The 22,396-nt window shown below is 41.5% G+C and overlaps 1 protein-coding gene across 1 annotated transcript in view; it reads left to right on the forward strand.

Moving 5' to 3' along the window:
• The window catches only part of SLC1A7 (solute carrier family 1 member 7), a 42,490-nt gene extending 24,149 nt beyond the window's left edge, over nt 1-18,341 (forward strand). The window contains exons 5-11 of the mRNA XM_063407071.1: nt 112-331; nt 2,596-2,695; nt 3,942-4,175; nt 9,822-10,016; nt 13,111-13,245; nt 15,928-16,027; nt 18,094-18,341. Of these exons, the coding sequence (XP_063263141.1) occupies nt 112-331; nt 2,596-2,695; nt 3,942-4,175; nt 9,822-10,016; nt 13,111-13,245; nt 15,928-16,027; nt 18,094-18,330 (1,221 nt within the window). The 3' untranslated portion in view covers nt 18,331-18,341. The remainder of the gene's footprint in view (nt 1-111; nt 332-2,595; nt 2,696-3,941; nt 4,176-9,821; nt 10,017-13,110; nt 13,246-15,927; nt 16,028-18,093) is intronic.
• The last annotated feature ends 4,055 nt before the right edge of the window (nt 18,342-22,396 follow it).

Consider the following 22,396-nt stretch of genomic DNA (forward strand, 5'->3'; position numbering starts at 1 on the left):
ATGCCTGTCCCTTCAAATGCAGCATTGTTGAAACAGAGCACTTAGCAGTTCTCATTCAACTCTTAATTCCTGCTGGGCCATTGTAATAAAACCTGCCCTGTTTTCTTTCAGTACCGCACCAGGAGCATTCCCATCATTAAATCCAACAAAGCATCACCTGAAAGCACAACTCGCCGCATTATCATATACGGAGTCCAGGACGAGAACGGATCCAACATCCAGAATTTTGCCTTGGATATCACTCCCCCTCCTGAAGTGATTTACAAATCAGAGCCAGGCGCTAGTGATGGCATGAATGTCCTTGGGATTGTGATATTCTCCGCCACGATGGGTAGGTTTCAGACACATTTGGTTTGTAGTAATCCAAGTGTCCAGTTAAGAGAAAAGGATTGGGGTTGGGCTGCTTTGGTTTCTTGACTCAGCTTTTTAAACTGCTTCTATTTAAACTTTGTGGGGGGAAAGGCAAGACTGTTACACAGCTGCTCCCCCACCCTTTCAAAGACAAATTTTCAAAATCTTTGATGACTTTTGTTCCATGGACTTGTTTTCTGTGCATTCACTTGCAATCTTTTTATTTTATTTTCTTCTCAATTATTTTTGGCTTTTATTTATGACCCATCTTTTGCTGACTGTAAGATAACCTTGTACAGTGTGCTCAGAGGAGGTAGGAATTACCACCAGATCAGACCCATGGCCCCTCTACCACTATGCCAACCCATATTGTTTTATGAGTTTTAAATCGGTGGGTATTCCTTTTTGGATTGAAACCTCTTGATTTTATTTTGGGTATTCTGCAATGAAGATAGTTATGTACCACCTAGGAGCTTGTCAGAGTAAGAGCTTCTGTCTGGCTTATTTAGTTAGTTTAACTTGCTGGAGGAACTCTTTGGTGCCATGTGTGTTATATTATATTTGTGGATTTGAAAGAAGAAATTTAAACAAACAATTCCTAGTTAATCACAAAGTTCTGATGACTTTTATAAGAAAATGTTGATCAAATTTTCCTTATGTAAATTTATTCTTGGAAGTTAATCTGGTCAGCAAAGGTAGTTCCATATAACATATTTGACTATATTTATTATATTATGGTTCATACCAGCACAAGGGGTCAAGATACAAACCTGGAATTAGTAGATTTGTCTGTGTTTTTTTAGCTTCGCCAGTGGGTGGTATTCCCTGTACAACCCTGCTGGAATCTGGCTGTCTCCCAGTTTGTAGTGTTTTATAGTCCATTTCCAAAGTACAACTTTGCCACTAACACTATTCCACTCAAAACACACTGGATATGAATGAATGAATTGCACCTACTTATTAGGAGCAAGGGCAATTTTCTGCTTCTGAGAACAGAAGATCATTCATTGTCTGCCCAGGACTGAATGTACAACTTTTACTCAGTCTTGCTGGCTGGGGGCTCAGGAGGTGGAAGCTCAGAGCTTCTCCTGGCTGATGTACACGAAACGCACCAGGATTGTCACCCACAGCTCGGCTGCCAGGTCACCTCTGGCTGTATCAAACCTGAGACACTGAATCCTCAACAACTGGCATCACCAGAGACTATTTCAGGCCCTTGTTGTGAATAAAGGATGCAGCCAAGCTGTCTTCAGCCTTCTGCATCACCCCTGTCCCACCCTGCAAAACGGAAGCATTGAAACAGCTTAATGAAAGAGTGTTGTCTTCTGACCTAAAAGTTATGGCTGAGATGAATCCTAACAGGCTCCCAAACTCACATCTTGAGAGCACTGCTGTTGTGAAATCCCTGGATGAGGCAGCTGAAAGCCTCTGCCGTGCCTCAGCAGGGGACAGCCCTGGAAGCGGCGCTGCCTGAGACGTGGCTCCGAGCTGTGGGCTCCAAGGGACAGGGCCAGGCTCCCGCTCAAAGCAAGGAGCTGCACACCCAGAGCAGCACACACCCCCCGCCAGCCCCTGCTGCCCCAGGCAGCTCCCCTCAAAGGCAAACTCCCTTGGTGCAGCCAGTTTTTGAAGTGATTCCTTGAGCAACTGATAATCCTTTCAGGGAGGATAATTAACTATAGGAAAATGTCATCTATTTATATGCATTAATGGAAACTAACACTGTCTGGAGAATATATGGTTAGATGACACATCCCAGAGCTGTATTCATTTCCTTTCTGAGCAATGGGGGCACATACACGGGGTTTATTTGCTTTCTTCTTTACTGGTTAGTCTTTACAGCAATTTGGCCTTTCTCGCCATGAATCTGCATTTCCTTACCTCCCCCAAAACTGCAAAGCCTGGCTGATTATAAAGTTAATTATTATCATGTAGACAGAAAGCTACTAAAAATATGACAGAGGCTTCCTTACTAACTCCCCATTACCAGAGCAAACCTCAAAACCTGGCTTTGTTTCCCAAGTCCTCGTTGGTGCTGCCTGGTTGTAGGCAGAGAGATTCCCTCACTAGGAAATGTTTCTCATCCACGGATCTTCACTCAGAGCAGGCAAATCCCTCACAGGGCTCTATGACTGATGGTTAAGAACAGCCTTGCTACCAGGGGCTTTGAGTTTCAGCAGGGAGGGAAGCACTGGGGCTGTGTGAATACACCTGAGAGACTGAACCCAAATGCTTTGTTTGCAGGGATAATGTTGGGAAGGATGGGGAACAGCGGCGTCCCTTTGGTCAGCTTCTGCCAGTGTTTGAACGAATCTGTCATGAAGATTGTGGCAGTTGCTGTTTGGTAAGTAACTGTTTTATAAGAAAATCAATGTTTTTAAAAAAGAGTAAGAATATTTCAACAGAAGAAAAAGCACAAAAATCCCACAAATTTATTTCCAGGGAAATAAATGAGGATGAACAACCCTTACTTTTCCAGGACCTCAGCATTTGAGGATGCACATACATCTGTCCCTGGTCTGTGCCATCCTTTTGACGGGACACCTTCTGTGTTACTCCCAAATAACAGAACATGGTACAGCTGGGTGGGGTGTGCTGTACGCCCCAAGGGCACTGCCAATCCCTGGGCATGCCAAGAGGGATCACATCCCACACAAGGGAGAAGCATGATGGGATGCTCTAGCGGGTGCTTCCATCCCTTCCAGCACTGCTGCAGACCTGCCAACACACCTGCCCCAAAGGTCAGAGCAACAGCAGGTGGCTGCCAACAAGAGCTGTCAGCTTGGCACCTTCTCCCCACTTCAGGATGTCCCCCAGTGTGACGTGGGGCAGGGAATCAACACTCAGCACTCAGCCTCTCCTTCCAGCTACGTGGTCCGATCTGACTGAGCTGGGTCAGGGAATGATTGCTTGGGTGGATATGTCAAGGGAGGTAGTTTATTTCTGGAAAAATTAAGAAGTAATGTCAAGTCTCTGGAGATGGCACAGCTGCAAGTGGAAGATGGCTGAATGCTCCCAGACTTTTTTTTTTTACCTAAAGCTTTTTGGCATCCATGACTTTGTATGCAGCTGCACACAGAAGCACAACAGTTTTGATAAAGCACCTGTCCAGAGTGGATTCAGAAACTAACAATTCTTCTGCCTGTTTATCTGCCCCAAATCAAGCCCCCAGGCAATCCAAGAGCATGTCTAATGCATACTGGTGTTTCTCCTCTGTCTTCCAAAGGCAACATAAATGTTTACTTAAGAGCTTCCAACAAAAATCCATGAACAGCTACATGAGCGCAAACACATGAGAGGAGCTTAGGATTCATTCCCCCTCTTCCCAGTAATTTACCTGCTCGAAGCTAAAAAGCCACAGCTGCCTTGAGAACCAAAACATTTTAAAGTTGTTCCTTGCCAGCACCATAACCTCAGCTATGCTGATGGGGACCCCACAGAAAAAACTGTTCAGCCCAGAGCTCTGGGCATCCATCCTCCATCAGAGCAGAGACAGAACAGCCAAACCTGGACAGTGCTGTTACTGTCACTGGAAGGAGCTGCCAGCTTCTACCACTTGTCTCCAATAATGACTCTTTCTTTTTGCTCAGGTATTTCCCGTTTGGAATTGTGTTCCTAATAGCTGGCAAAATCTTAGAAATGGATGACCCCTCGGCCATTGGGAAGAAGCTGGGTTTCTATGCCATTACGGTGGTGTGTGGCCTGGTGGTGCACGGGCTGTTTATTCTGCCAATGATGTACTTCTTCATCACCAAGAAGAATCCCATTGTCTTCATCAGAGGGATCCTTCAAGCCTTGCTCATTGCTCTGGCCACATCCTCCAGGTATTATAGAGTTTCTAAACAGATGCAGTAAAGTACTTGCTAGATCCTTATTATATCTACCTCTTGAGGAGAGCACACTATTGCTGTACCAAACAGATATATCTGTATCTGAACAGTGGTCTCTGTCCAATTCACTGGTATAAATTTAAAAAAATTGTGTCTCAACATTTGGAAGTTATGTGTGAGCCACTGGGCAATAAAGATAAGATCAGCAGGTATTCCATCATTTTAAAATCATTTGTTTTCTTAATTTTCCATATTATGCATCAGCGTTGCATTTTGGTTTTATCACCAATTTAGGAGTCCTTTGCTGGTCTGGAAACTGATGAGAGAGAGTCTGTCTCTGCTGAGCCTCTTTAATGGAAACTAATTCTTACTTGAGGTTTTCTTCAGCCCCATTTCCTTGCCCCTTATAAGCTGGTGTGAGAGAGTCCTCTGATAGTGGGGAATACACAGGGAATTCAGCTTTCTCTTAAACCTGTGCTGACTTTGACTCTCCTGGCTCTGACTCCCACATAAGACTCTGTCTCTGGGGATATCAAGTGCGTTGAGACAGCACTTTCTCCCTTCAGCTGTGCAAGGAATAATTATTTATAGGCCCAGAGAGGGTGTCCTTTGGGAGCAGAGCTCTGGCACCAGATGGCAGCCCAGTCTGCACCAGAACCACCAGCAAGACTTGCTACCAGATTTAGTATCTTTATCAACAGAAGCTAAAGTACCACCAGATTTAAGGTGAGTCCTGAGGGAAGGCTCTGAACATATGGATTTAGGCCTTGGACATTTGTGGATTTAGCTGTTTGTCCCTCCTCAAAAGTCTGTATATTTTGCAAATCCAACACAGGCCCAACATGGTTTCCAATGTTTTTCTGCTCAAATCGCAGTGTCTTGTCGAGACATAGCTGAACTTTTCACCTTCACTACACTGAAAGGAATGGATGCTGCACATAACTGAGCTGTTGCCAAAAGAACATGCACAAATAACTGGGGCTGGACAGGAGAGCTGCCTCTCCTGACAGTCAACACATCTGTATTTGGTTAAATAAGACTTGCCACAGGGGCATTATATAACACTTGTCATGTGGGTATTGGATTTTCAGATCATCCTAGAGGAGAACAATGAGTTGATTTTAAGAATACTGATGTGTTTCTTGGAGATGTTTCTGTGTTGGTTCAGGTCTACATCTAAAGACAGAAAGAAAACCACGGGTCAGTGTGCTGATACTCACTGCAGACACTCTGCACCTGTGAAAGCTTGTTTTTAAAGCTAGAGATCAAACTACAAGAAGCAAATAATAGTATTTACAAAGCCCAAGAATGTAACACAGGAGAACCTGAAAGCCACTAAGCAGCCATCTGATGGCAAGGATTTTACTGAATCCCCAAATTATTTCTGCTCGTTTCCCTTTAGTGAAAGGTTCTGCACCCCATTCATAGTCCCCTTACACTTCTCCAGAAACCCCAACCATAGCAATATTTTGGTTTGCACCAATATCAGTGGAGAGGCAGGGGAAGAAAAGCAGACCTTTTCCTTTGGTGCATCCTTCAGGACACAAAGGAATGTGCCCAGCTCCTCTTTCCTGCACCCCTGAGGGGTGCACAGCACGTGCTGCCCTTGCCCACCCTGCTCTGGGCTGTCCAGTTGGGGATTTCTGACTCTGCTTTCTTCTCCTCACACTGCCCTGATCTTGCCACCTCTTACCACACTGAAAAAGCACAATTTGGCCAGCAGGCAAAATTCTTCTTGATTTTAGCTTTCCTCATTCCAATGGCAAGAGGGAATTTTGTTTTTCTAGGTCATCTTTCCATATCATTAATGAATTAAAGCAGCATCTTTTCAGTGGTACATCCCATCAAAAGAAGCAATTTTCATCTTCTCTGAAGACAAATTATACACCATGAGTTTTTCAAGGGTTTTGCGGCTTATGAAACACTAAGATCTTGGCTATTGCACAGTGTAAATTAAAGGCAGATTTAGAGAGGGGAGATGAGATCAGTTTGCTGATTTTTTGGAGCAAATATCAAAATGCATTTGAATGATAAGATAAACAGAGCAGGCTGAACAGCTGTTCCTCCACAGAGACTGGCTGTCTTTGTGGCTCTCACTAGTAAGAGCTTGGCCTGGGCCAGCATTAGCTTATGCTCAGTCTCTGCAGCTGCAGCATTTCATCCCAAAATTGAGATAAGACTCTTAAAATGTATTTTTAATTGCTAGAGTTAATGTTGGAAGAAGATACCTCTCAGCTGAAAGTTTTGAGTCCATTTTTAAAAGACTTAACAGATTAAGATCAATGCTTTAGAGTATTTTTCTCTTGTAATAAATATTAAATGTCAGGCTTTAATGTTACTGCTCCACTGTTTAACACTAGATAAAAGCAGCTTTCAAGAAAACATACTTCACCTAGTTTAACTAGAAAGAAAAAACTAGAAAAATTATTTGAGACTGTCTTTTATAATATTGAAATTATATATTAATATTACTCCAAAACTATCTAGGATGCTTTTTTCCCCTTTGCCTCCTGAGAGCCACCAATAGCCAAAGCCTTTAATAAGACATATTTTTCTGGTGTGGGCCAGATGAAATGAGTAAAAATGAAACATCATTGGACAACCTCTTGTTTTCAAACAAGAACAAAGGATGTTCCACATAACTTTTGTCAGCTGTATTCAGGATAAGTTGATTTCTATGGAACAGTTGTTGAAAGGGTAATCAGGGATGGAAAGTAGCAATCTTGTAAGTGAGAGGCTAAAAAGACTGGGTTAATCCAGGCTGAGAGAGGACATTAATGTTTTTAATGTTATGCATTGCAACAGCTGATTGTGCAAGGAGAAATACAAAAAGCACATAAAAGCAAATCTAGTACAAATTGAGAAGACTGCCTCTCGATCACAAATTAAATTTCTCATGTGAGCAGAGAGTTCTGGAAAGTCTTTCAGCAGGAGCAGGTAGGACACACATCCTACTAACTCTAAGATGCAGCATCATAAATTTGAGTGAGACAATGTAGTAGTTGCCCATCTAAGAAAGTATAAGAATCTAGAAACTTTTCTTTCAATATCTTGCATTTTTTTCATCATCATTGCACTTACATTCTGACGATTTTCTTTATTATTGTAATATTTAACAAACAACAAATCCAATGTGTTGTTACGTGCCTCAGAAATTTTACTTCAGTCAGCATAAAATTCAAATGAAAGAAATACCCGTGAGACACTGCACAAGCTTAAAAGTTGAATTTTTGCAAAAACAGTGTCACAAAATCTGTTTACAACAATGGAAATAGATATGGATTTTGCTGTTTATGACATTGGTATTATGAGATTGTTTTGCACAATATTTTTCACATCTCAACCAAATTTTAACACATTCATCAGCTAAAATTTGTACATTTGACAGCTCAGCTCTCTGCCCTCAGAACAGGCAGACCCTTAGGTTTAATATTCTGGTATGTCAGAGTGCGGGCAAGGTAAGATTACCTTTTGTCCTCATTCCCACCCAAAGAAATTAGATAGGGTTTTGTTACAGAAAAGCCAAATGTCTGAGGGAAGACTGTCTTTAAAAACAAGTAAAACTCTCCAAAACTGAGTAGCTGCAGAAAAGGGAGACAATAAGTTAAATGTTTTTTTCTTGGCAAAGCCTCTAGACAGAACATCTAAAAATGCCTCTGAGTCTGCTCCTAGTTGCAGCTACTCCCAGGGCTTTCAGTTCTACTTTATTTGTGAGCCACAGCCTCTTCATTGATGAACATTTTATGGTAAACAAGAGGCAGAGAATTTCAGTCATTCACAAATGACTGAGTGCAAAATGGCAGGCATGCCCAAGAGAGAAATGACATCTCAATAGCAGCTTGGGGATTATGGGGTTAGGCTTTGCTGTTTGTTTTGCAAAATCAATATTGATTAAATACTAGGACTGCCTGAATTTAAAACTTTAATATAACCCAGCTACAGGAGGTAATCAGATTTCCATTGCTTTCTTGCCTTTCTAGCATATATACATACTTATAGAAAGACTTTGGTCTGGATTTTCAGGCAGTGACTGCCAGTTTGTAGTAAATCATTCAGCAGTCAGACTTCATAAAGTTATAGAAAACAGGCGATGTCATACTGAAAACACAGCCTTGTCTTTTTTCTTTTTTCTTCAATCCATGGCAGGAAGTTACTTTTGCTTTCCAAACACAGTTCCTTTCCTTGAACAACAGCTTGCACAAATACAAAATGACAACTCCTACTCATGGAAACATTTTGCTTAGGCATTCCTGCAAACTTGGAGTTGTGATTGCAGAGTTTTTGGAAGCCCTCTGTGCTTTTCTAGGACATTTGCAACAACTGAGAAAGAACTTGCAGCTCCAATGTGTTATCTTCAATTGAGAACAGCTAATGGTCATTGTAAGATTTCGGTACTGGAGCCACACTGTGATGTGAGGGTCACTACACACGGTGACAGGGCAATCTGAGCTGCCAAACCAGGGGATGACACCTGGATTTTTCAGGGCATGGAGATCACAGGACAAAGGGACATTGAAGATCACAGTGTCACCATACCAATATTTCCCTAGTACCATCTTTTTTAAGAGGAAATTTTGAATAACTTTGAAGAAGTTTGCTATATTATATCTATTTAAATAGTCTCAGGTAGTGAGTAGTGTATTAAAATTGGTATAATAACAAGGAAAATATTGGGTGATTTGTGTATTTTTTCAGGTGTGTTTCTTATTTTCCATGCAAACTGATGTGCCATAAAAAATACCCCCTCACTTACTTGAATGCAGTCTCATTACTCATGACATTGGTGAATGGTACATCACATGGTAAAATGCAGAATGTTACCAAAAGATTGATAAAAAATACAAATAAATATATTTCAGTGTATTAGTATTTAAAAATGTGTGCCTCTTATTAAAAATCAAAAAAATATATGACCATATACTGTTTTGTTAATAGTCTCAGTAATGAAAACAAAAATCAGAAATATTTTTCAGTGTTAAACTCAATTTGAAATAAATACCTGTCAAGTGGTTGCATACCATGCCATTCTATTCCACACACATCTCATTTACATATGTACACAATATTATATGACCTGCAGTTATGTGATTGTTATATGATCACACAAGGGATGTGGGCAGACCTGTCCCAGGGAGAAAATGAGATTTTGTATTCCTAAATACAGATGTTTTGTCTGCATCTTTTATTTTCAGGCTGCTGTTGATATGATCTTTGTCTAACCCCTCACAGAAATACAAAATTGTTTACATATGAGGTAGGAAAGGAATCATTTTTAGAAACCATGAGTGTAAAACAGTTTTCAGAGATTTTAGTAATAAGCTGCACAGAGTGTTCTTCTCTCTTCTTGCATTTGAGTGTACAACACTGCCTCTGTGGGATTTCTGTCCCTTTGCTTCTGAAACAGGGAAAGAGAAAAATATTTCTAACTTTGGGGAGCAAAATCAGATCTAACTCCTTAATGTCTTTATCCTCCATCAAGCCAAGCAGTGACTTACCTGGCAAGTGAGTCACGTGCAGAGCAAGGAGCGAGGAGCTGGGATGGTTGTGTGAAACTTCCCCTGCCAGCACAAGGTTTGCTACAACCCGTTCATTCCCCAGAAACAAGAATGACCCGCTGTGTGCTTCTGTGCCCTTGTGCAGCTCAGCCACTCTGCCTATCACTTTCAAGTGCTTGCTGGAGAACAACCACGTGGACAGGAGGATCGCGCGGTTCGTGCTGCCCGTGGGAGCCACCATCAACATGGACGGGACGGCGCTGTACGAGGCCGTGGCCGCCATCTTCATCGCCCAGGTCAACAACTACGAGCTGGACTTCGGGCAGATCATCACCATCAGGTACCAACCACACGTTCCAGTGCTGGGGTTTGCTCATCTGCACAGAATATGGGGTCAGCTGAGCTGGAAGGGACCCAGCTGGGTCATCATTCTGTTGAATTTTTCATCATTCAGTTCATACTCATGTATGTAGCAAGAATAAAATTCAACTTTGGAGTTATCAAAGCATGCCTCCCTCACAGAAGGGTTTTCCCCAGTAACACAGATATCGGGGACTGCTCAAAGAGAAATTGTAGTGGTCCTGTTCAACAGATGCATGTGGACACCAGGAAATGTGTTTCTGTTTGAGGATAACTGTCTGATTTTTTACTTTTAGGCAACACATTGATAACTTCTAGAATTGGAATATTTTATTGTTATTGGCGTTTAAAACACTGTTTTAAACTTCTCAACTGTTTTCAACTTGAAGTCTGATTTGTGTTTTCAAGTGAAAGGAAAAGGTTAAAAAGTTGCAAAACTGGAAGTCTTATATCAAGTAACAGGGAATAATAGTGTGTGCGGGGAGGCTCTTGCAGGATTAGGGGAAGAGGGAAGGAGAAGAGCTGCTACTATCGGGGCACGTTTTCACAAAGATGTCAGATCACTCAGATCAGTTTTTTAGTTGTCTTCTCTGCTGCTTGTTAAAGCAGAAAGCTTCATACACAACCATGCTCTCAGTGGGTAGAGAGTGTTATAGCTGTGTACTCCATCCTTGAAAGGTCTGTAATGGATCCAAAAGACTGAAAGATCCAGCTGAGCAATTACTGCCAGAATAACTCCAGTGACTGCCAAAGAATTCCTCAGGGACTGAAACCTGCAGGTTTCCAGCAGGGAACAAATGATTATAAAAACATTCCTCATAGTCAGAGTTTTGTGCAATAAATTTGAGATCTGCTTAACTACCCACCCACTGACCTCACCACTGCCCCATTTACACTGCTGGGCCTTGCCCATCTTCTGCTGGACCTGAAAACCTTCATGACAAGGAGATGAGAGTCCTGAAACCAGCCCCAGATGACAGCTGAGGTTTGCTAATGGGCTTCTGGCAAGACCTGGTTGGACTACAAAAAGAAGAAATAAATTGTGCCCATATGACCTCTTGCTTCAGGCTTGCACTCTCTTTGAAAACTGTTGGAATGAGCCTCTGCTAAAATTTAGTCTTTTGTGATTTGAAATTTCGAGATTTTTTTAGCATGTGATGCTAAAATGTGGCCCAGAGCATGAGCAGACATTACACACATTTGAAGTAAAGATCAGTAATTTTAAAAATTAAGGAGAAGGGTGATAGTAAATGGAAAGAATGTAAGCTCTAACTTTTCCTTACTAGAAGTGCCTTTCATCTCTTTTACCCCCCACATTAAGTGCTAGTACATAAGGACCAGACAGAGTTAGACTGAAAATACAAGTAAAGATTGTAAAAAATCCAAGAAAAGAAGAAAAATAAAAAGACTAACACATGAGGAAGCTAAACAGGAAATCATGGTGGACACAGTACTGTCAATGACATAATCCAAATTCTAACTGTATTCTATAGGCCAAACCTACCCCAGATCTTGATACTTTAGGACTTGGTAATTTAAAATTCAAATAATTCTGAATGCCAGGATATTTTTGCCAGAGGGAAAAAAAAAAGTTAGACAAATAATCAGTCTACTTTGCTCACAATTTGCAAAATCCAGGTTAACAGTTTCTATCAATGCAAACATTGATGTAGCAGAGAATGAGAATAAAGTTCCTCTTTCCATCAATTGATCATCTTACAGAAAGAAACATCTGCATTAAGGTAAAGACAAAATGGGATCGCAGATGAGCTTGCTTGTAAAATTTTAGTTAAACATTCCTCGTTTTACTCTCAGTTCAGTCCCAAGACTTTGTGGCCTGATGTAGGAGGCAGGAGCAGTCGTGATCAGACAGCCAGTTCATAGCACTAACTGGAAAGCCTTTTAATGTTCATTATAGTTATCTCTTACTCAGCTACTGAGCATCTGTCCCTTCCTATCTATGCTCTGTTACATTGTTATTAGGATGCTACACAAGTTAACTTTTGCAAAATGTAATTTTAAGTCTTTCCCCTTCCCTATCACATCCACATGCTAAATGTATTTTTTATTTAAAGAAAGGGCTGAAAAGGCTCTAGGTAGAAATACTGCTGCTCTGTACTGGTACACTGTACAGCTGTAAGCAAGGGACTGGATATCCCTGTGTTTCAGTTTCCATATGGGTGAATACACTTATCCTCATTTTCCATAGTAGGTTAATGAGACTTAACTGCTTGCCAAAAGCTCTGACATTCTTGACTGATGAATGCAGAGGATTATCAGTGTAAATGCTGTCATCCTTTTACAACTGTCAATATTTGTTCTTTGTCTTTCTGCTGGTTGGCCTAGCTCTTGGAAGTCAATAGTTGGGTGGAAATGAATACATCCAGTCACTTTTGCTCTTGGAAAAACGAATTAAATCCCTCCCTTAAAAATAACATTATGAAAAAAAGTTAAGCCTGCCAAGTTTACTCTTGCCCTGGTCTCCCATTCATTTCTGCTTGCCTGGCTTAAAAAATGGTATGAAGGTCAAGTAAAAATACTTTCCAGAAACTGAACGTGTACAGTCACATTCACGCTTGCTTCATATTTAGATCCAAGTATGCAAAGCCATGTGCTGTGCAAGGGCTTCACCCCTGGCCCAGCCTCTCTACCCTTGGCCTAACCCCTGAGATGGAGCCGTGGATGTGCCTGGCACAGGAGCTGCCCATGGTGACACAGAGGTGTCAGGGAGCTCAGCTGCCAAGGAGAACAGAAACGAGTGGGGCTGGCAGAGCTGGGGGGTGCCATGACCCATGAGGAGCTGGCAGAACTCAGCCCACAGCCTGGCTGCCCCTCTGCTCTGCACCTTTGATACTGAGAGAGAACAGAACTGCCCCACAGTGCCAAGGCTGCAAAGGCTGAGGGTGAGAATTGAGCCCTGGGCAGACAGTTTGGCCTGTTCTTGCTGTCTCGCCTGGATTCTGTCCACAAAACACTGGCACTTCCATGCAGTGCCTTGTGTAAGAGCATGGATTAGAAACATGGTGTGGTTTCTTCGAGAAAGTAAAGCTTATTCCTTTCTTTCACTGTTGAAGTATCACAGCAACAGCTGCCAGCATAGGTGCTGCAGGCATCCCACAGGCTGGCCTGGTGACAATGGTCATCGTTCTCACCTCGGTGGGCCTCCCGACAGACGACATCACCTTGATCATTGCCGTCGACTGGGCACTGTAAGTAACACAAAGCTCTTGAGGCTTCTATGGTGGCAACTTTGCTGAAAAGGCAAATTGTCTCCAGGGGTACAGAAATACAGATATGTATCTCTATATAGATGTAAAAACATGTTACAAGTCCATTCTGTTATATATCCTATTCTATTCAACTTTTAGCCACCTATTTTTTTTGTACAAAGAATTGTGAGAAAAAAATATTTCCTGTCCAGTGTAATAGAATATTATTATTATTATTATTAGCACTAATAGGAGTCATGGATGTTGTGTTGTATGAATATTTTAAGACTGTATTACAAAAGCCTTTTCCCTTTATATTGCTCAGTTTTTGCCCAGCTCTTGCAACATCAACATTTCTTTGTTTTTCCAGTAAGCCTTCCAGTGTATATGGGAATTATTCTTCTTTTTGTCTTACACAACTTTTCAAAAGAACAGAGAAAAGACTTTTCAGGCTATAGTTCCAGATGGTATTAAAAAGTGAGTAAGGAATAGACCCAATTTTCTGTCTTTTGCAGATGACCTTTCAAACAAAAAAGCATATTTCTGCATTTCGGCACTTGGTGGTTTCAAGAGCCTGCAGATGCAAAGTGTCAACATGGTTGACACGATGAATATTTTCAGTATTAGTTTTGGAAGTACTGGAGTATGAAGAATGCTTAAAGAAGGCTGGTTAGATGATCTCACGAGACTGAAATACCCATTACAATGCACTGCAGGTATTACAACTCTCTTAGGTAGCCATAACGTGTATGTGACCTTCAAACCTTTAGCTAGTGCTTAGAGACATAAAGAAGAAAATCAAAATGCTTCCCAGCTCATTTATCAACCACAAGGTAAAAGTTTTGCATCTTTAATAATATCATCTACAGCTCAAATCCCACTGACTCACACGTTTGCACTGCACCAGCAGCAGGCTGGCCTCACAGTGGAGAAATGTCAGTGGTGTGTGCTTGGTTCTTCTCATGGGTAGTGCAGACTGCTCCACACCCTCAGAACACGGACCACAACTGGCAACGTGTCAGCAACAACTCCTTTTCTTTGACTTTCAGTGTTGAACTTTTTCTTAGAAAAATCCTGTCTTGAAAAGATGCTAATCAGAGCTCGAAAGGGAGCTCAAACTCTTGAGCTCTGCTCATACTTCTTCTCTACCACAGCTGACTTGTTGCACAATCCAAAATTCACAACACTGAATATCTTTCCAAGAACTGTTATTTGATAATCAAGAAAGAAGGAAGTCAGTGTGCAACTGAAACTTTTATCAGTATATGCTGTAACTGCTTTTTCCCCATTTAACATGTTCTTGTGGAAATTTTCTTCAAGGCAAAACTCAAAATCAGAACAGTAGGCATTTTTAAAAAATGGACTGAGCAAACAAGTGTAGGACTGGGCCCTGTAGGCTGCGGAATATTATTGCTGAAGTTGCTCGCAGTTGCACATACAGTCTGGGTAACTCCACACACAAATAAGCTTTCATGAAGGAGTTTTCATGATAACTAAGCAGGCAACTGCATAAACATTTATATGCACTGAGTACCTGCCTAAAATATCTGAAAAAAAATATCAGCACAGTTTCAAATCCTTTCTATATTATGATACAGGATCAGAAATCTGGGCAGTGTTGATATTGGACCATCACTGACTTTAATAAGCCAAACATCTGGAGATTTCTGAACCTCCATTTTATAACCTCCATTTATAAATTAAGTTAGTAATATGACAGAGTTTCAGATGTATATGTTTTTCTTGGAAAAGACGTGATGTATTTCAGACTTAGAAGCTATATCATCTATTTGAAATCTCATCAATTTTAACTAACACATTCCAGGATGATTCAAGTGTAACACTTGTCTTTGACAGCCAGTTACTTTTGTCTATTTATGATCTGTATTTTAATAGATTTATTTTTTAGACAGTGGGTAAAAGGTGTAAACAGGGAAGAAATCCTGTAAATAAACAAATGAAAAATAGTTAAACTATATATATACAGAATGCTGTCAAGCATAGAAACTTAAATTGGAAAAGGTAACTGAAAATGAAGAGTCTTTAAGAGCTACTGCATAGCCAGCATAAGAGCCAAAGTCACCACAGGTTTTACAGGAATGAACATCACTCGAATATGGTCAGTGGCTGCTTGATTTGTGAGTCTAGTTGTGTAGCAATCTTCTGAATTATTTTGATTGCATCCTGCCCATTCTACCACTACAATAATCTTCTTAAGTAGCACTTTGGTTGCTGAGATTGGTACCGTGATCACTAATATAAGGGACTGGTTGCACTGGCTGACCTCTGCTTTTATTGAATTAGACATTTGCAGCACCAGTCCCCAAATGAGGCCATGTTGCTGGACCTTACATAAACTGGGACAGAAATGCAGGTGGGATGTGCACTTCCACCTCTTCAGTGCTGATTCAGCTTGCATCTCTGGGGGGACACAGCTGCTCCACCTAGCTCAGTTACACAATCAAGTGTGGGGCAGCACAGCACACCAAGCTCAGAAAAGGCTGGAAAACACAACTAAGCTGCTCAATAACTCATGGATGCCTGATACCAAACTTCTTAACATTTCTGAACATTTAACTCATAAACCCAGCAAAACTAGTCTTCAGCCATAATTACGGCTGATAGAGGCACAGGCATTTACCCAAAGAGCTAACAGCTTCCCATTCCTGTTTCCTTCTCCAGGGACAGGTTCAGAACGATGATCAATGTCCTGGGGGACGCGCTGGCTGCGGGGATCATGGCCCACATCTGCCGGAAGGAGTTCGTCAAGGACGGTGATGAGGTAACCACGGTGTGAGCCGGGGTGGGCCAGGGTGTGCTGTACCATGGCAAAGAACCCGCAAGCTCCCACACTTGGTTCCTCCAGTTTATAAAAGGTGTTTCAGGGAGAGGACAGAATTGGGCAATGGGCAGCTTAGCACATGGGGTGGAGGGATCTTTTTCCACGAGGTCATGTGAGAAGCCACTGGAGTTCAGAGTTTGAGAGGCAGCTGTGTCTGGCACACCGGGGAGGGCAGCAGCAGGAGCAGCTGTGCTGCAAATGCGTGAGGTGCTGGGACTGAGTCCCACACTCAGCACCCAGGCCCTGACTGGACAATAATTTGTCCTGCAAGAAGTGTGACCAGCAATGGAGCAGGGTGACAGATGTCCTTGACTACCTGTGTGTAGTGGGAGGTAAAGGTATCTATGAGTGTGTATGTGTATCATCAATGAGCTCACATCAAAAGCAACTACCCTGGGCATTGCAAGCCCTTGAGTCAGCATTATCTGAAGCCACCCTTGCAATAATTTTCTTTCCAGAGTAGCACAAGCACATGACTCCATTCTAGACTTCATTCTCAGACCTCTTCGTGATTTCTACATTTAATACAAGTCCTTCCTTACATCAATTTTCCTCCTCTGTATCTTATTTCATACAGCACACATACCTCTGTACTCTGCCCCTGCCTCATTCCACTCCTATGCATTTTCTCCTTCCTCTTTGGCATGCATCATTCAGTCTTTCCTTGTAACAGGGACTCCTCATGTCCTTCCTTCAATCCTTGACAAAGGAGATTCCTAATTCCATGAGCACATCAGATTTGGAGGTGCTAATCTCCAACCATTTTAGCTCATGGCAGACTCTCATTACTTTTCTTCCACAAAGATTATAATAATTCATGCAGGAACATTTCTTCATCAGGCCTAATCTTCACAAGACATTTCGTTTCTGTGCATCATCTGTAGTATCCCACACAAAGAGCAAAATTTTTGTTTCTATCATTTCTCTCATTCTACAATTTTGTAGTCAATCCCATTCTCACGCCTTCCTGCAACATTCATCTAAAATTCCTGCTCTTTTAAGTATGTAGAAAGAAAGGCAGTGTCCTTTGAGGTAATTAGCATCTGCAGTAATTACTGATGACAGGATTAGGCCTGACTACAGGGGCTACACATGCACTACCTACAAACCCCCTAAAATACAACCTGTGGGTAAGGTAGGTCATCCATTGCAAAGCCAGAAGTGTAGGCTGAGCTCCTGCATAACATAGGCCTCCTGACATTTCACTGCTCTATTTAGAATTCAGCCAGAACTTAAGAGATGTTGCAGTAATACAAAATCCCTCCTGAGGGATTATTTAGTCATCTGTGATGAGATTTTTCTTTGAATCATGCTCTGTAATGGTATTAAAATATACTGCTAGTCTGCCATACATTTTGGCTGCATAATTTGTGCAGTTAGTAATATATACCTAAAGGCCATATTTTCTCAGCTGCAAGCCCACCTCCTTTCTTTGCCAGTATTTACGTCTTACTTTCCCCATCAGAATCTGGTTTGATTTAAAGAACACTTCAATATTGAACTTATGAATTGGTTAATAAAATCCCCTTTATTTCTTTCAAAACAGAGCAAACTGAAGAGACAGGTGTTATTTTATTAGGTTGGAAGAAAGGCATAAGGCAACAACAAATGGTTACTTGGTCTATTTAATTGCACCCAAGAGCAGGCACTGCCCAGAGCTCAGCACAGTGGCCATTGAGAGTCTGTACCTTTTGAAGTGAGCCCTGAAATTCTGGTCTCTGTTTACCCCACTTGTACCACTTTACTAATGGCAAGCAGCTGTTACCACGGGTGTAAGTTCAATTAGAGTTGTGACAGAATTTGCGTTTTTACACAGACTCCTTCGCTTCATGCAGATGGTGAAAGATGCCTTAGGGTATATGAGAAACAGCTTCTGGAAGTCTATGGAGGCTCCAGATAATCCTGGTGAATGTAAAGCAGCCCACAGGCTTTCCAAGTAAAAATTCCCTTCCTGTTGTATACAGCAACCAGTGGCAGTATTCCAGATCTTAATGCTTTTCACATAGGTGCCATTGATCTGTGAAACTAAGCCTATTAACATCCATCAGATTGTGGCTTACCAGAGAAATGGCTGTGTGAAGACCATGAATGAATCTCGTGGACCAGAAACAGTGAAAGGGTTGCAGCACCATATACCCATACAAGTGGAGCAAGAAGAAACCCCAGTGGAGAATCACACTAAGAAATCCAACAGTAAAGACCACTGCACTATTGAAATAAATGAACTAGAAACAAATGTGTGACTGCTACACTCAGAGGTATCTCACACCCCAGTGACCTGATACCTAATCTCTACCTCACAGCTGGAAGAAGGACTCTTTGCCTTGAACAGGAAAACGTGGGCGTATCGCCACGCTGCTTGTACTGGAGCTGGAAGACCAGCTGTGAACGTCAAGAGAGGCACACAGCTTGCAAGAGACATGGGCTTCTTTAGGTGGAAGATTTACTGCTGAAGAATAAATGAACTACTACTGTTTTATTCTGCACTCACTGACTTCAATATAGTATTTGACACTCCTTTGGCTTTTTTTTTTAAAGCTTTTTTTTTACTTGACCCTTTTTGATTTTCTAACCAAAGCCTTTTTTTGTGAATCTCAGTAATTACAAATACTGTAGAATTTTTTGTTATGTGAAAATGTTTCACCAATATTGCTAAAGATACGGATTTTGTCTAATATTCGCTAAATATAGAGTTTGCTTAGTTTTAGAACAGCAGTATAAAATCACACTGATTTCCTGATCTCAAGGGTTACATCTGTTCCTAAATAACAATGCAAGCTGAGGGGATGTGAAGCGTGCATTTGTGCAAGAAAGGGAATTCAGGTAATGGTGATGGGCAGCCTTCAGAGACAGGCAGTCAAGTGTGACACCTACACAAAGATTTCCTAGCTCACTGCAGAGCACAGTTTGCCTTCCAAGTGCCAGATTTATGAACCTTTTTTTAACCTAACTCTTCAGTGAAGTCAGTTCCATGCACATGCAGTGGCAGAGGCGATGTGAGCTCTAATCCATAAGCACTGGTGCTAATGTGTCCTCTCCTGTGACCTATAGGTGGTTCTACTGTAAATATGTACAAACTCAAAGCTCAACCTCATGAACCGTGTGCTGTGTCCGAAGGGCAGACCGAACACAAACTGGAACCTGAGCATGCTGAGTTAAAATGGGGTTTTGTGAGGAGTTTGCTGTGGAAACTATTTCTCATAATTCATTAGACAGTTATTCCCTTTCCACTGTCTACTGAATCTTTCATTTACAGTAAAATCTGCTGCATATGTTTCCAATGTTTGTGATAGAGAACATTTTTAATAAACCTGCCATTTAAAAACAGGCTGTCTGTGCACTTCTACTATTAGTGTCTTCTTATGTCTCTGCTAAAATACAGAGTGGAAGTGAGGGGACCTTTTGAAAAGTTGGGATTTGATCCAGAGATTACATACCAGCTCATAGCAATACACTTGACATATTATATTTAGCTACTTGTGGCATAGCAGCTTGAGATACCATGTGCCTGGTATTCTAATATGTTCTTCTCATCTGTAGGGAAAACATAACCCAGTCAAAAAGGACAATTTCTGCATTAACCAGAAGCAGAAGTGTTTCATGTATCATTCATTCATGATTAGTGGTTTTCCTGGGATGTACACATTCACCTCTCCTTTAAGGGCTCCTGTCCAGACTATTCTTATGTCATGCACTAAATAGTTGCCTCAGAACACGGTAGTATAAGTAGTTTAATTATCAAGCAATAAAGTCAGAAAGAATACTCATAGGTCTTCTTTGTCTGTAGCTCCTCAGAAATTATGTACTAATTTGAAAATATGTCTAGTTGGTATCTGTTTTCTCAATTTGACCCTAGAGTGAAAAAAAAAATCCAACTCAGAACACAAAGAACAGGGAAGAACCGAAATGATTCAGAGCAATTTGCTCCAGAACAAGTCCTGCAAAGGACCTGCTCTGCAGAGTGTCATAAGAATGAGTGACTGGGGAGAGCTGAGGCTGGTCTGTGCCTCCCTGAACAGGCAGAAGCTCTGACTGACAAACACAACATCTGATACTTTCCATCTCAGCAGCACTGGCAGCTCCAGGAGATCCCCCTCATCCTTCCCCAGCTGTCCATTCCTGCCTCCCCTCCTCTCCCAGCTGTACAGACCCAGTTATTTATGAGGCCAGACAAAGAACCAGATGAGAAGTATTTCTAATTCAAACCAGTTCACATGTGTTTTTAGCACAGTCCTAGCAGACAGTTGTGTCAACACAAGTGAAGGGGTGATGCAGGGACAAGATCAAGCAGCCAGGGATGAAACAGGGCAAGGCCATGTGGACAGGGCAGGGTTTCTGTGTGCAAACTGTGCCCACACAGAAAACATAACCTAAAGATTCAACTTCACTCAGTCAATTACAGCTACATGAAGTGACAGTATAATCCTGCCAGTCATCTATCAGTTTACAATCACCTTGCATAGATAACAGTGAAGGAAGAGGCCAAGTGGATCCAAGATTTGGAACAAGTGGTTCAGACTAAGTGGTTTTGGAGAGTCTGCCCACACACTGCTGCTGTGACACACAGAAAATGCTCTCAGCTTTACCATCACCTTCTTCCTCAGCCACCTTTTGCTAAGTACAAATGCAAATCCTTTTGCCCCTTGCCTGAGACAGCTTACTTGGTGTGACACTCTTCGGTGCAGTCATGGCTCAAAAGGTCTAAGTCAACTCTGGTGCTTAAGCAGCTTCCACAAGGAGAACTTCAAATGAGATAAAGTACCAAAGACCAGCAGTCTGTTGTGCTGCTCAAGCCCTACACAACAAAGAAAACCACAGTTTTGTCCTTTATGCTCTACATGTAGGTAATGTGGGAGTCTCATGGGTGAAGGCATATTTTATAGAACCCACAGGCTGGTTTAAAATCAGCTTTCTGCATTCAAACCCTACTCAAAGAGTGTCCAGTCCTGCTTTGCAAATTGGAAATCCATTATGTTTTTTACATTGTAGTGTTTGAATCTTTAACACTTGGAGTTTACAGCAATCTTTGCCTCCCATTCAGCTGGGAGGAAGGCAATGGTCCTGTTTCTCAGCTGCCCTTTTTAATTTGTGAAACGCTGTAAGCAGAGGCCTAAGGCCCTTTGGGTCTTGGTTCTGGTAAATGTGTGTTGCTCAGTGTCCTTGACTGCAGCCCCTGACTGCTACTGCAGTCACTCTGTACTGAACACAAGACACCGCTGTTAGCTGGGAGAGACGAACACTGACGTTATGAGAATTTCAGATAATTTCTATGGTAAGTTTTCCTCAGTTTAGCTATTTTCTGTGTCTTGTGGTGTGTGTTGTCAAGCAGCTTGATGCACAGTGCAATTAGACTAGCAGTAGGTTCCATAACATATTTGTATGCATGGATCTGTTCACATTCTCCATTTATAATCACACCTCCTTCAAACAAAAATAACAAAGCTGTTGATTATCAAGTTAGAGTGCAAGCTTTGTGTTGGTAAATATGTTTCTCCTATTTTCAGAGCTTAAAAACAAACATGTGACCTTTACAGTCTCAAAAATTTATATTAAAATATCAATCAGTCGACCAGTCAATCACTTATTACAACAGTTTGCATGGTATAATTTCAAGCATATGTGCAAAGAACATATTTCTTAACTGGCAACAATCAATCCTATTTTGAAGTTGCCTCCTCCTGCTAAACAGAAAGGGAATGTAGCCAATTAAAGTATTCTAAAGGCACAGTGGGGAAGAGTCCTGAGCAGGAAAAGAAGATAATTAGGAAGGGTGGTGCACTGCATACAGCTAGATAAGAATGAATTTGAGAAGTAACCCAAATTAGCACACACTTATCAGAGGCAGTGGTTTTATGCTTGCTCATTTGCAACTCCTTTGCTCTGATGATACTACTGAGAGGAAAGAAGCTGCTGCAGATGGTTGTGGCATAAAACATCATTAAAGACATATTAAAACAGGTTCTTGAGGATTTTGCCAATGCCAAGGAAGCTCTGCAGTGTTGAATTGCTGTAATAAATCCTTGTGCAACAATTAGAACTCAGACAAAGAGACACAAGCAGAATTTACACATCCCACTAACTCCCAAGAGCTTTTGGATGCCAACCCAAATATAGAAGTTTATGGAACCAATACAATTACTCATATGCCCTGCTAGTCTTAATTGATTCCACTTAAATTATTTAATTGGAGCCAAGTTTATTTGTGCCACCTGAATACGAACCCTAAAATACAAATGAGATGATCTAAATAGTCAAAACATTAAATTGGAGTTGCCCACCCTGCTATACCAGCAGTTCTACAGCACGTAG

This window comes from Prinia subflava, chromosome 10, assembly GCF_021018805.1.
Source record: "Prinia subflava isolate CZ2003 ecotype Zambia chromosome 10, Cam_Psub_1.2, whole genome shotgun sequence".
Taxonomy (NCBI): Eukaryota; Metazoa; Chordata; class Aves; order Passeriformes; family Cisticolidae; genus Prinia; species Prinia subflava.